General features: G+C 41.4%; 1 protein-coding gene across 2 annotated transcripts in view; it reads left to right on the top strand.

Annotated features, from left to right (window-relative positions):
- Positions 1 to 3,746: 3,746 nt before the first annotated feature.
- The window catches only part of LOC121586733 (thyroid hormone receptor-associated protein 3), a 29,813-nt gene continuing 18,098 nt past the window's right edge, over positions 3,747 to 15,461 (top strand). For both annotated transcript variants that reach the window (XM_045226402.1, XM_045226401.1), the window contains exons 1-2: positions 3,747 to 4,165; positions 14,905 to 15,056. In XM_045226402.1, coding sequence (XP_045082337.1) covers positions 14,935 to 15,056 — 122 coding nt within the window. In that variant the 5' untranslated portion in view covers positions 3,747 to 4,165; positions 14,905 to 14,934. The remainder of the gene's footprint in view (positions 4,166 to 14,904; positions 15,057 to 15,461) is intronic.

Genomic DNA, 15,461 nt, shown 5'->3' with positions numbered 1-15,461 from the left:
CCGATCCTTAAGAGGTTAACCACTTTACAACCACTGACCCCTACTTTGCCTACTCTCACATCTACTCATGAGGTAAACAATGTACTGTAGGCATTTGCTTTTGGCTTCCTGTTTTAAATTAATCAAATAAGCTCTCAGATAGCACTATTTGTTTTTGAGATTGATTTGTGCTATACATGCCACACATTTGGTTAGAGGAATTTGTCTTTGCAATGCAAAATGGGTTCATCATCGCTGTCCAAGGTTCTGGCAGAAGTGGCAAAAATTATTACATTTTAAATGTTTAAACCTTCCAATGCCTATTCTTTTATATTATCATGAGGATAATTTGATTTTGGGACCAGGGCCCATATTCACAAAGACTCTCAGAGTAGGAGTGCTGATGTAGGATGAGTTTTGCTTTCAAAATCATAATGAGTAACATTACATGGACGGGGGATCTGGACCTAGATCTGCACTACTACTCTGAGAGGCTTTATTTTTTTATGAATACAGGCCCTGCTCTTTAAATATTGATGATGACATGCCATAGATGCCAGTAATGCTACACTAAGCTTCGCAAGGAGGTTAATTTTGTCCTCAGATATTTTTTTCTCTTTCTCTCAATGTGGTTTTCCCACAATTAGTTTTCCACTTGGCAGAAAATGTATTACACAGTAGAAAACAGGACGCAAAGACAAAAGCAAGAAGCGTCTTTAGGTGATTTGCCAGCAGGCACTGCTATAAGCTGTGTTGTATCTTGAGCACAAAGCTTTTGCTATGAGTGGAAAAGTCATACTTTAACTCTGCTAGTTAAAGTGGTGTAAAGTAACTAAGTAAAACTACTTTGAAGTACTACTTAAGTCGTTTTTTGGGGTATCTGTACTTTACTATTTATATTTTTGACAACTTTCACTTTTACTCCACTACATTCCTGAAGAAAATGTATACTTTTTACTCCCATACATTTCCCTGACACCTAAAAGTACTTGTTACATTTGGAATATTTAGCAGGACAGGAAAATGGCCCAATTCACACACTTATCAAGAGTACATGTGGTCATCCCTACGGCTTCTGATCTGGCGGACTCAATAAACACAAATGCTTTGTTTGTAAAATGTGTCTGTGTTGGAGTGTGCCCCTGGCTATCCGTAAATTAAAAAAACAAGAACATTGTGGTGTCTGGTTTGCTTAATATAGCATTTACTTTTACTTTTCACACTTAAGTATATTTGAGCATTTACATTTTCTTTTTATACTTAAATTGAAAACCAAATATTTGTTTACTTTTACTCAAGTAGTATTTTACTGGGTGACTTTCACTTTTACTTGAGTCATTTCTTTATGAAGGTATCTTTACTTTTGCTCAGGTATGACAATTGGGTACTTATTCCACCACTGGCTAGTTACTGTTTGGGTATTGTCTTTTAGCTGTGTCTACGCAAGGGGTTACTTGTAGGTTACTTGTGGGTTTCTTGTAGGCTTACCACTGGAAAGCTGTAGGCCTACATGGCATGGGAACATTATCACTATGTACATTCTATCTGGTCTATGTCAAGATAAAAAGCAAACATTAAAAGGAAGTGTGACAGGCAACAGTTGATGAAAAGGTCTCACAACTATGGATGTTTACCATTAATAGTCTACTGTAAAGTACAGTACATGCATTATGCTAATGTTATAACTCTACCTCCTAATATTTTTTGGAAGATATTTAATTTAATTTGTCTTCAATTCATCTGGCTACTGTCTTTGTCATTACTAGGGCCAGGAGTTTTTTCTTTCCCAGGATTAGATCACATGGTCAGAAAAATATTGTTTCCCTAACCATAACCTATAAATTATGTATCTTTGTATGATGCATTCATTGTGTTGTCTCATCCCCTGGTAATAGAAGTCCATAGTTGGGGTTGGGGTTGTGGTTATTGCGATTTGAATGGGCTCAATACTGCTCAACAGAACTTTGCTTAAGGGGTTGTTTTGTTCCCTGTTTTCCCAGACTGCGTTAGCTTGATTCATCCTAACATATGTACCAATATTTGCCTTGCAAATACAAACCTCAAGGCAATGTCACTGCAACCCAAGCATCTTAACTGTCAGTGCATCCAGTTGGTCCAAGGACGCAGGTCTGTTGATAAATGAATATGTTGAGCACCTATGGTAGATATTGAAACATTTGTGCAAGGTTCATGCCACCTGCATAATTTCAGTCTTTATGACTCTGGTATACCTTAATCAAGACTAATGATGTTTCCTCCTGTCCAATTTCTGCCAGGACAGGAATAACTTGCTGTAGTATAGCAACAAATTATGAAACATGCCCTATGAGACCTCTCGTCTGCCTTGGATTCTTTCTTATACTGTATATGCAGGGCACATGACCAATTACATTTCTGCAGAAGCGCTGTAGTGACTGCAAATAACAATTGTGGTGGACTTTGTTACAGTGTAACACGCAGCTGCTGATGAAGTAGAAAACATTTTGCTAAAGTGTAACTATACTGAACAAAAATATAAAAGCAACATGTAGCAATTTCAAAGATTTTACAGAATTTTACAGTTCATATAAGGAAATCAGTCAACTGAAATAAATTAATTAGGCCCTAATCTATGGATTTCACATGGCTGGGAATACAGATATGCATCTGTTGGTCACAGATACCTTACAAAAAAAGGTAGGGGCTTGGATCAGAAAACCAGTCAGTATCTGGTGTAACCACCATTTGTCTCAGTCAACTGAGGCAGCGTGACACATCTCCTTCGCATAGAGTTGATCAGGCTGTTGATTGTGGCCTGTGGAATGTTGTCCCACTCCTTTTCAATGGCTGTGCGAAGTTGATGGATATTGGTGGGAAATGGAACAAGCTGTTGTACACGTCGATCCAGAGCATCCCAAACATGCTCAATGGGTGACATGTCTGGTGACTATGCAGGCCATGGAAGAACTGGGACATTTTCAGCTTCCAGGAATTGTGTACAGGTCCTTGCAACATGGGGCTGTGCATTATCATGCTGAAACATGAGACAATGGCGGCGGATGAATGGCACGACAATGGGCCTCAGGATCTCGTCACGGTATCATTCAAATTGCCCTCAATAAAATGCACGTGTTCGTTGTCTGTAACTTATGTCTGCCCATACCCATAACCCCACCAGCCACCATGGGGCACTTTGTTCACAACGTTGACTTCGGCAAACTGCTCGCCCACACAACACCATACACATGGTCTGCGGTTTTGAGGCCAGTTGGACGTACTGCCAAGTTCTCTAAAACAAAGTTGGAGGCGGCTTATGGTAGAGCAATTAACATTCAATTATCTGCCAAAAGCTCTGGTGGACATTCCTGCAGTCAGCATGCCAATTGCACACTCCCTCAAAACTTGAGACATCTGTGGCATTGTGTTGTGTGACAAAACTGCACATTTTAGAGTGGCCTTTTATTGTCCCCAGCACGAGGTGCACCTATGTAATTATTATACTGTTTAATCAGCTTCTTGATATGCCACACCTGTCAGATGGATGGATTATTTTGGCAAAGGAGAAATGCTCACTAACAAGGATGTAAACAAATTTGTGCACAATATTTGAAAGAAATAAGCTTTTTTGCATATGGGAAATTTCTGGTATCTTTTATTTAATTTCATGAAAAATGGGACCAACACTTTACATGTTGCATTTATATTTTTGTTCAGTGTATGTTTATTGATAATCATAGGAGGCGCACACTCTGAAACGTGTTTGACCGAGGGATACCAGGAAGGAAATTTCACCTGCGTGCACTGAGCTGCGCTGCGAAGGAAGGCTCTACTGTAGCCAGTACTATAGCGTCGTATTGTATGCGTTCTCGGAGAATTTCTCCACTTTGAATTCATTCCTCGTGAGCGCACAGCGCAGTGTCACATTACAACTGCTCTCGCTATTTAGTGTGACATGAATACAAAACGGACCTGATAAAAGGCTTGTTTAACGAGCTGATAAACGTAATTCCCGCAAATGTTTCGGTCAATACGATGCTTGACACACAGTAGCCAAGGTTAGCTCTACTGGCCTGTTTATTCGGATTGCAACCTATCGAAAAAAAAATTGGTTGACAGTGACAGCAACGGATCCTCTGCCGGCTTTCACCCAAGAAGCTATACGACCCGGACCCACCAGAGGAGCGTGAAAAAACCAAAAACATCGGAGGTAAGCTATAGCCTGTCTATCCCTGCTTTAGTATGTCCTTTTATCCCCACCAGCTACTGTATATGGTATAATGTATCACATGTGAGGTTATTCTCAAAGCATGACTTTGTATACAATGTAGTTACCATTTGTCAAGCTACAGAAAGTCGACAGCTCGATGTCACTTTGAATGCGTTTCATGTTGTCAATTGATTGATCAGCAATGCTAGAGCTTCAGTTATGTCAGCCAGTGGGTCAGTTGCATAGTGAAAACCCAATTCATAGTTCACCCCCCAATTATAATTTCTAATTAATTATGAGCAAATAATGGGACAGGATTGAATGTGCCAGCCATTGCATAAATAATCACTACATCATAGCATATCCTGTTGTAGTTTGCTCTAAGATCCGGGCTTATTGTTCTCTTAACGCAGAGAATATCTGTTCAAATGTACACAGATAAGAAAGGTGTAACCACATTCCCACTGGTATCCTGGCACAGGTCCTATAACAAAGAAGCTGTATTGTACCGTCACTTTTGTTTATTTACTAAGAATAACTTTTCCATTTGCTGTTCATGGGGATCATTGTAAAGCAATGGGATTTACAGTAATCGGCCTTTTACAGTATGTATGGACGCTTGTTAACTAGCCTACAGTTGATGCTGTGAATGCATGGGTGATGCCCTCAACTCTGTATGGTATATATTTGAGGACACCCCTGTCACTGGCACTCTCCAGTGTCAGGGTGATGTATCTACAGGGTGTTGTATCTACACTTGTCTCTTCACAGGATTCACACCATACGTGACATTTCTTTTCAGACAGTTGCAAAATGTGATGAGAAAAGGTGGCGTACACAGGAGAAGTCGACAATTTGATATGGCGTTTTTGACACTGCCAACTCTGGGGTAACATAATAATAATAATAATAATATGCCATTTAGCAGACGCTTTTATCCAAAGCGACTTACAGTCATGCGTGCATACATTTTTTGTGTGTATGGGTGGTCCCGGGGATCGAACCCACTACCTTGGCGTTACAAGCGCCGTGCTCTACCAGCTGAGCTACAGAGGACCACAACATCACTTGTGTGTGAATGTAACGACTCTGGCCCCTGTAGAATGGCTTCCACTGAAAGTTGACCAAATACTCTAGATATCTACAGCTTTAGCCTACATTTGAATGAAAATGTCTGTGAATAGGCAAGACCTAACAAATGCATAATCTCACCACATTGCTGAAATAAGGAACGATAGCTTGCCATTTGCCATGCTGTTCACAACGGACTAAAATAGAGAGGACCTTTAGCTGTTGAGTTCCATCTTGATAGCTGCAAGTTGAGAAGCATGTCCTCACGATTTGAGGATGCCTCAGAAAATGGTCTGCTACGTATTTTCAGGACAAGAGTTGTGTAAATCAAAAGCTCACATAGCTACCTATTAACTTTCCACCTGTTTACAACAGTCCAAGAAATAAACATACTGGTTATAGTGCTGACTGAGGAGGTTTTTAAGAAATCTCAAGTAGGAACAAAGAGTGATTATATGTACCGCACATGGATCCTACTCAATTGGTGGGAGTTGATGGGAACTCGCTGTGGCTGTTGCACCCAACAGAGGGACTGTCTCACATAGACTGACACTGAACTTTTAGTGAGGACACACTGCTATGGGCCCCTGTATTTCCTTTGTCACTCTGAGAAAATAAACCACATAACTTTCTCACCCTTTCTGTTATTGAGTGATGTTTTTTTGTTTTGTTTCAATTATTATTGTTGCAATGTCCAATTCAACGTTGGTTTGACGGTTTTTGTCAGTTGTGAGTTTGCTGCAGAAAATCACAATGATGCAGTCATGGTTGAATGATTTCTTATCTGAGAGGGCCATTATAAATAGGCCTAAATCAAGTTACAATGGGCCTTATTGGCAATAAGGCAACTTTTAGAAACAAAATAATGATCCTATGATGCCCATGGAACTGTATGGAAGGAAGCTACACAGTGTATCTTGACTAGGGCTGTTGTGGTGACCATATTACCGCCACACCTGCGGTCACGAGTCATGAAGACAGCCATTTAGTCACAGTAATTAGGCCCTGTGTAGCTAAGTTGGTAGAGCATGGCGCTTGCAACACCAGGGTTGTGGGTTTGATTCCCACGGGGGGCCAGTATGAAAATGTATGCACTCACTAACTGTAAGTCGCTCTGGATAAGAGCATCTGCTAAATGACTAAAATGTAAAATGTTCTCCAAGCTCTGATGCTGCTGCTGGTCATTAGGAGCCTACCAAACTTGCTAACTGCCTGGTACTCAGCACTCTATTGTCCCTCTAATGACTCTGTCATCAATGCAAATCTAGTCGAAACTCTAATCAAACACTTCATGAGAGCCCATGAGCTCATGTTGAGCAACATTTCTATAGGCTATGCAATTGCGGGAGAAAACAGAGTGATGGCCGCTATTAAAAAGAGGAGGATCCCCATCAGCTTTCTATAGGCTAGGCCTACTATATTTATATCTCACCTTTCCTAATATTAAGCACATTGCTTATATTTACAACAGGAGTATAGCCTACCTGGCTGGCATGAAAATAAACCACGGTGAAAAGCGTCCTCCATTCCCTATTTAAGTGCATAGATGACATGTATATTTTCCCGCTGCCCCTGTTTCAATGCAGGTGCATGATAATGGTCCATTATAAATCGAAACAAATGTCACACATATATTATTTAGAATATGTAAAGACAATATTAAATCAAGAAAAGTCTGATGGGTGACAATATTAGCCTTTCAATTGTGAATTATATATTATCATTTGTGAATGATGCCCAGCATAAGAAACAATGCCTTTTTTTGCGACTTTTTTTAAATCATAGTCGCACACCTCATGTAGCCTAGCCATAGGCCTATATGTTTTAATAAGGTTTGTATCACAACTGAAGTGGCCTAATAACTTCTTAAAATTAAGGATATCAATCCTCTTTACAAGGGGTGTAGAGCCTAACTGGCATATATAAGCACGCGTGAGTTTCAAGTTTGGGGAAGAACATTTTCACCATTAAAATGCGCCTTTATAATAAAAGCATTACATGCATAATTGCATTTGCGGTCACTTTTGATAATGGTGTTTTCCGCTAATGGAACATTTGCGCTTATAGCCTAATACCATGTGTGCATTGCTGCGCTTATAATGTGAAGAAATAGCCTAATAGTTTAGCAACATTTTAAGCTAAATGTTCTGATCTGTTGCGTAAGCCACATTGCATAAAAAAGGTTTGTTGATGCTAGTGGTTGTATTAATTTGGGATCTATCGCATCCCACAACTGTCCCAGACTGTTTGGAATATTTATTTCTCGCACAGAATATAATAGGTTGACTTTTGTACTATGGGGGATAGTAGATTGACATAGGCTAGTGCTTTTGCTGTTCGTTAGGCCTACTCATCTTGCTGGCTGACGAAAAGTAAATGTTGACAGTTCTTCCAATATCTTCAATATGCACCTAGGAATTGGATAAGGACGCGCGCAGTTGCGTCCCGGATGTGTCTCTCTTCACTTGTATGTAGCCTGTGAGAAAGACCCGATCACGTGACAGAGAGCCATGCGATTGAGAGACGCTTCGGATTGCGCAGCACACTCAGGGAAAAGGGCACAACGCAGCACTCCGGGTCGCAAAAGGCATGGATTTTTTAAGGGTGCATTACTGCCACAAAGGGGATGCCGCCGTGAAATTCCAGGCATTATCAAGTACTTGTGAAATTGTGAATGAGAGACTATTGGAGTGTATACAGCCTGTGCAAAAAACAAAGCTACTTTTTTCAAATCATCATTAGAGTCTCATCATGCAGCCTTACAATGTATAAAACATCTAAACATATAGCCCAACGTTTGTAGAACAACTAAAGTTACATTAATAACTCTAAATTAAGCATATACGAGTACCTATTTATTTGTTAACCGCTCAACACAGAATAGCCGCATGTGCCCACTCCCTCAAATCGTTTGGAGAAAATATTTATATTTTATTCAGCTTTCTTCAATTATATTCTTCATACTATAAAATAATATAAAATAATGCCACGGAATTACAAGCAAATCTTGTCTGCTAAATAAACTAGTGTAACCCTCAGCCATAGACCTGTCTAAAATAAATCATATATTTATTGTGAAGGTGTAGGCTATATTACATGGATTTATTATTATTTTTAAAATTGTGGAAGCCAGGAGATGCTAAATGTGTTTATGTTAATTAACGGTCAATTACTGTGAGACCAACAGTTATTTGCTTGACAATCACCGGCTGAGTCAGCTTGGCAATCCATGAACCGCCTCTATAAAGCCACGTCTTGAGGGAAAACTCTGACACCCTTACAATGATGCACACATTTCTGGTCCATTTTGGTAACCAAAGACGACATCAGTGACAGTTGCTGTGGGGAGTGTTGTCTCAGTGGTCCATATAGATGCCAAATGTGATTCCAGCTGCTTCTTAGGCATCCAGGTCTTAATGATAGAGTAGTTGATTGAGCGGAGAGTTTCTGTTTATACTGTCGCTGCTGTATCGAGTTGCCCAACCATTGTTCGCAACAACTTTTGCCCTTAAATAAAATAAACAGGTGACCCGGCTTGAGCAGCTGTCACTCTTTGCACCAGGGGCCCTGTGTTTGTGTGTCTGTCAGTAAAGGGTACATAATTAGTGTAGATGCTTGTCACAGCCTTTTAGATGTTTAAATCCTAGTGATTAGACTGGGGACCACACTCTGAGGAGGAGACAGGCAGCTGCCTCTGGTTATCAGTTGGAAATGGGTCACTGTGCTCTGACTGAAATGGACCCATGATTCATCACACTTTACCAACACTTATTACTTATTAAGTTACAGTTAACTATAGTTGGAATGGGCTACACATATCCTTGCCGTTTTAACAGTAAGATAAACCAGTCACACACAAATCAGGGGAGCATCTATTTAAGTTAAAGATGATGAAACATGATACAATAGTTACCTAGTGAATGCCCAGTTTGCCCAGTTTTGGCCCCTGCAATGCGCTACACGGTTTTACCAGTAAGATAAACCAGTCACACAAAATTAAGTGAAGGAAGTGATTATACTCTAGTTACCTAGTGGATAAATGCACAGGAATGCCCCCCATCTTGTTTAGTTTCATTTGACAGGCATTTGAGAGCTTTCAGAAAGGTTTATTCTCAGCAATATGAAACCGGTCCTGGGAAAACCCCCAAAACAGATGTTTTTCTTGTTTGTTTAATGAGTTTTAAACATATTCTTGGTATTACAGTATATGCAGTTATACAGCTATACAGCTACAGTGGGGGAAAAAAGTATTTAGTCAGCCACCAATTGTGCAAGTTCTCCCACTTAAAAAGATGAGAGAGGCCTGTAATTTTCATCATAGGTACACGTCAACTATGACAGACAAATTGAGAAAAAAATATCCAGAAAATCACATTGTAGGATTTTTAATGAATTTATTTGCAAATTATGGTGGAAAATAAGTATTTGGTCACCTACAAACAAGCAAGATTTTTGGCTCTCACAGACCTGTAACTCCTTCTTTAAGAGGCACCTCTGTCCTCCACTCGTTACCTGTATTAATGGCACCTGTTTGAACTTGTTATCAGTATAAAAGACACCTGTCCACAACCTCAAATAGTCACTCTCCAAACTCCACTATGGCCAAGACCAAAGAGCTGTCAAAGGACACCAGAAACAAAATTGTAGACCTGCACCAGGCTGGGAAGACTGAATCTGCAATAGGTAAGCAGCTTGGTTTGAAGAAATCAACTGTGGGAGCAATTATTAGGAAATGGAAGACATACAAGACCACTGATAATCTCCCTCGATCTGGGGCTCCACGCAAGATCTCACCCGTGGGGTCAAAATGATCACAAGAACGGGTGAGCAAAAATCCCAGAACCACACGGGGGACCTAGTGAATGACCTGCAGAGAGCTGGGACCAAAGTAACAAAGCCTACCATCAGTAACACTACGCCGCCAGGACTCAAATCCTGCAGTGCTAGACGTGTCCCCCTGCTTAAGCCAGTACATGTCCAGGCCCGTCTGAAGTTTGCTAGAGTGCATTTGGATGATCCAGAAGAGGATTGGGAGAATGGCATATGGTCAGATGAAACCAAAATAGAACTTTTTGGTAAAAACTCAACTCGTTGTGTTTGGAGGACAAAGAATGCTGAGTTGCATCCAAATAACACCATACCTACTGTGAAGCATGGGGTGGAAACATCATGCTTTGGGGCTGTTTTTCTGCAAAGGGACCAGGGCGACTGATCCGTGTAAAGGAAAAGAATGAATAGGGCCATGTATCGTGAGATTTTGAGTGAAAACCTCCTTCCATCAGCAAGGGCATTGAAGATGAAACGTGGCTGGGTCTTCCAGCATGACAATGATCCCAAACACACCGCCCGGGCAACGAAGGAGTGGCTTCGTAAGAAGCATTTCAAGGTCCTGGGTGGCCTAGCCAGTCTCCAGATCTCAACCCCCATAGAAAATCTTTGGAGGGAGTTGAAAGTCCGTGTTGCCCAGCGACAGCCCCAAAACATCACTGCTCTAGAGGAGATCTGCATGGAGGAATGGGCCAAAATACCAGCAACAGTGTGTGAAAACCTTGTGAAGACTTACAGAAAACGTTTGACCTGTGTCATTGCCAACAAAGGGTATATAACAAAGTATTGAGAAACTTTTGTTATTGACCAAATACTTATTTTCCACCATAATTTGCAAATAAATTCATTAAAAATCCTACAATGTGATTTTCTGGATATTTCTTTCTCATTTTGTCTGTCATAGTTGACGTGTACCTATGATGAAAATTACAGGCCTCTCTCATCTTTTTAAGTCGGAGAACTTGCACAATTGGTGGCTGACTAAATACTTTTTTCCCCCACTGTATAGGCTACATCTGTTAAGTCAACTGTGTATGACTAGGATTTAAAGGTCTTCTGCAGAGAGTAAATTGCAAAATGTCCAGTTTCATAATATGCCATACCATCTGTTGACCAGGGTTTAGGTTCCCTTTATTTTTTCTAAATGTGGATACGGGAGCACGTTCTGAATGGCGGTTATGAAATGTGCCCAGTAAGCAAAAAAAGTATATTTCAGTGCCTTCAGGAAATTAGCCCTGGTAGCCAAAAATAACAAGCGCAGTCTGCAATGAAGAAAAACGAGGGAAGGAGCACCATAGAGGAGTAGCAGGAGGAGGGTCCATTTCAATACTCACCAAAGTAGTAGCAGGGATATACTCTGGGACCACCATGTGCTGTTTGATGCCGGTGCACCGTTTTTGAAGTCCTGCCAATGTTTAGTCTGCAATTTCCTCTGCACGGCATCCCCCCTCAGATGCTTATCAAAATGAAAAATAAATGTTTTGATCCCTGCTAACTTAGACCGAAGATCATATGCCATGGAGAGTGTCCATAGACTGAAAAACCTAATCTGCTGGATCATATGAATAATTCTCAGAATATAGCCAAAATCCCATTAAGGAATCGTATTTACCCTCCACAGGGGTAAGGAACATGTTAAGATGTTAGGCACTGATTGTGCTATTCTAGAATGGACATTCTTCGGCCACTGATTGGCAGTTGCATTAGGCCCAATAATCAGATCATCTTCTCAACTCTCACAAGCCAATCCACTTGCTGGTCTGACACCATATGACTGTTATCCTTTCAATTAGTTTATTTCGGAGAGAGTTTTTCACACATTGTTGACATTCAAGGCTAGCCAGAGTAACCTTCTCTTTATTGGCAGCCCAGTTGTTCAGTCTGTGAATCTTATAAAGCTCTCCAGTAATGTCTTGTAACTTTGTATAATCAAATCAAAGTTTATTGGTCGCGTACACATATTTGCAGATGTTATCGCAGGTGCAGCGAAATCCTCCAACAGTGCAGCTCCAACAGTGCAGTAATAAGACCTAGCAATACAAAACTATACGCACATAATCCAAAAAGTAAAAATTAAAAGTAAAACAAATATCAGAACGAGCAGTGTCAGAGTTATTAGGTATGCCCATCTAGTACCGGGTCGGACACTTCTTTGCCTCCAAAACAGCCTGAATTCTTCAGGGCATTGATTCTACAAGGTGTCGGAAATATTCTTTGCTCAATTGGTATCAAGGGACCTAAAGTGTGCCAGGAAAACATTCCCCACACCAGTACAGCCTGTACCAGGCAGGATTGGTCCATGGACTCATGCTGCTTACACCAAATCCTGACTCTGCCATCAGCATGATGCAACAGGAACCGGGATTCGTCGGACCAGGAAATGTTTTTCCACTCCTCAGTTGTCCAGTGTTGGTGATCGCGTGCCCACTGGAGCCGCTTCTTCTTGTTTTTTCCTGGCATGCGTTAGGTCCCTTGATACCAATTGAGCAACGTGTCCATGCCACATCGAATTCAGGCTGTTCTGGAGGCAAAGGGGGGTCCAACCCTGTACTAGATGGATGTACCTAATAAACAGTGTATATAATAGTGTATATAGACAGTATGGACAGTATATGAATAGAAAAGGTGTGTACAGCAGTAGTTATATAGGATGAGCCATGAATACAGTATATACATAGAAAGTGGGTAAAACAGTATGTAAACATTATTAAAGAGGGTTGTGTTGTCAGAAAATGTGATGATTGAGTTGGAGATGTTCATTGCCATGCAGTCATGGCTGAGCACACACCCCTGTGGGGCCCATGTGTTGAGGATCAGCGTCGCGGAGGTGTTGAACTTCTACAGATGCACCATTGAGAGAATTCTGTCAGGCTGTATCACCGACTGGTACGGAAATTGCACCGACTGCAAACGCAGGGCTCTCCAGAGGGTTGTGTCGTCAGCAAACTTTATGATTGAGATGGAGACGTACATGGCCATGCAGTCATGGGTGAACAGGGAGTACAGGAGGGGGCTGGGCACACAACCCTGTGGGCCCCCGTGTTGAGGATCAGCGTGGCGGAGGTGTTGTTGCCTACACTTCACCACTTGGGGTTGGCCGTCAGAAAGTCCAGGTCCCAGTTGCACAGGGAGGGGTTCAGACCCAGAGCCCAGAGATTAGTGATGAGCTTGGAGGGCACCATAGTGTTGAAGGCTGAGCTGTAGTCTATAAACAGCATTCTTACATAGGTATTTCTCTTGTCCAGGTGGGAAAGGGCAGTGTGCAGTGCAATGGCGATTCCGTCGTCCGTGGATCTGTTGGGACGGTATGCGAATTGTAGTGGGTCTAGGTTGCCGGGTAAGGTGGAGGTGATATGGTCCTTAACTATCCTCTAAAAGCACTTCATGATGACAGAAGTGAGTGCTACAGAGCGAAAGTAATTTAGTTCAGTTACTTTCGCTTTCTTGGGTACGGGAACAATGGTGGACATCTTGAAGGAAGTGGGAACAACAGACTGGGATATGGAGAGATTGAATATGTCCGTAAACACTCCAGCCAGCTAGTCTGCACATACTCTGAGTACGCGGCTTGGAATACCGTCTGGGCTGGCAGCCTTGCAAGGGTGAACACGCTTAAATGACTTAATCACGTTGGCCATGGAAAACAAGAGCACACAGTTCTCGTGAGCGGAGGGGGCCCGTGTCGGTGGATCGATGTTGTTTTCCTCGAAGCGGGCTTAGAAGGTGTTTAGCTTATGTCTGGGAGCGAGACGTGTGTCTGCCACGTGGATAGCTTTCCATTTATAATCCGTGATTGTCTGGTCCCTTCCACATACAGTACGTCTCATGTCTAAACCATTGAATTGCAACTCCAATTTGTCCCTGTACTGTCGAATATACACGGCGGTGTGGTCGGCATTTGATGGGGAGGTATTCCAGATCAGGAGAACAAAAGGACTTGAGTTCTTGTACATTACCACAATCACACCATGAGTTCTTAATCATGAAACAAACCCCTCCACCCTTTCTTTTTCCCAGAGAGTTCTTTCTTCCTGTCCACATGATGGACGGAAAACCCCGCTGGCTGAATGGACGGGGACAATATATCCGGAGAGAGACATGATTCCGTAAAACAGTTCAGTCCCATGACTGGAATGAAACAGATTCTTTAATGCAAATGAATCACTACATGAAACTGGTTATGTTACTTGCACCTGCAGTATCCACACTGTTCTCCAACAGTGTTTTTGGCAGCAATCGTTAGTGTATGGTGGTAGCCTTTTTGCACTTCTTTTAAAGCTGCTTCACTGCACATTTTTGCACAAAAGCTTTTCTGAAGTATGGCATCTCTTGAATGCTTTATATCTCTTGGAGGTATTGTTGTCATGGTTTTCTTGAGTCACAGCTCTTTATCTTAATCCCTCTATCTCTGCAGTGACTGTAGACAATCATTCAGCGGCCTAGTCATCTGGTTGTAGTTTGCCACCTGACTCTTCGGTCACAGTGATTTACAGATTTGCCCACTTTACTATTTGACAGACATTTTGCTCTAAATCTTCCAAAAATGTTGTGAAGAATCCTTTATCTTGTTAAGTTATATTAAATTGTGGGTATCTCCTATGCAGTAGGCCTCATTGAAGAATATCAATGTTTTTGTACGCAATGGGTTCAGATGAAGAAAAGAACATAAATAATAATAATGAATCATTGTTATTAATCCTATGACCAGCACTTTAGCTGATTCAAATTTACCTTGTTCTACTTATTCAATGTTGCCTATGTGGGCCTATGGAGAATGTGGGTGAAATGTTGAAATTGAATAGATGCTGATGCTCACTGATTCCCCTCTGTTTGTCTGACAGGCTGTTATCTCAAAGAGGTTGCCTGCAGTGATGTCCAAGGCAACGAAGTCAGCCTCCAAGTCTCGGTCCCACTCTCGGTCCAGGTCCAGATCTCGCTCTGTCTCCCGCTCTAGAAGCAGCTCACGATCCAGATCCAGGAAACATCGCTACAGGTGGCTAACAATGTAACTTACTGTAACTTAGCTAACTTACTTACCTACATATTACGGACCACCTCAATTCCTCCCATGGGAGGAAACTAGGACATTGTTATGAATTCATATTATTTTGTCTATAAATTGTCTATAAACAGGTTAAGAGGGATGAGGCAACATATTCCACCTTATAAGGACTTATGAAGTCTTTTTTTTGTCTATAAAATCCATAAAAGTTCATTACATGGGTAGAGAGCCTGAAGAAGATTTTGAAACAAAAACAAGAGGCGAGGTAACATGTTTTCTGAGAAAGATTATTTCCTTCTTTCTGACAAATCGTAACGAGATAAGAGTTGCTGACAGCGTCTTGACAGATATGCTACACATAGATTGCAAGAAATGCTTTTGACCCAACAAAGGTTG

This window comes from Coregonus clupeaformis, chromosome 17 (assembly GCF_020615455.1).
Source record: "Coregonus clupeaformis isolate EN_2021a chromosome 17, ASM2061545v1, whole genome shotgun sequence".
In the NCBI taxonomy this organism is placed as follows: Eukaryota; Metazoa; Chordata; class Actinopteri; order Salmoniformes; family Salmonidae; genus Coregonus; species Coregonus clupeaformis.
The sequence above is the reverse complement of the archived record's forward strand: the minus strand, read 5'-3'. Positions and strand labels throughout refer to the sequence as shown.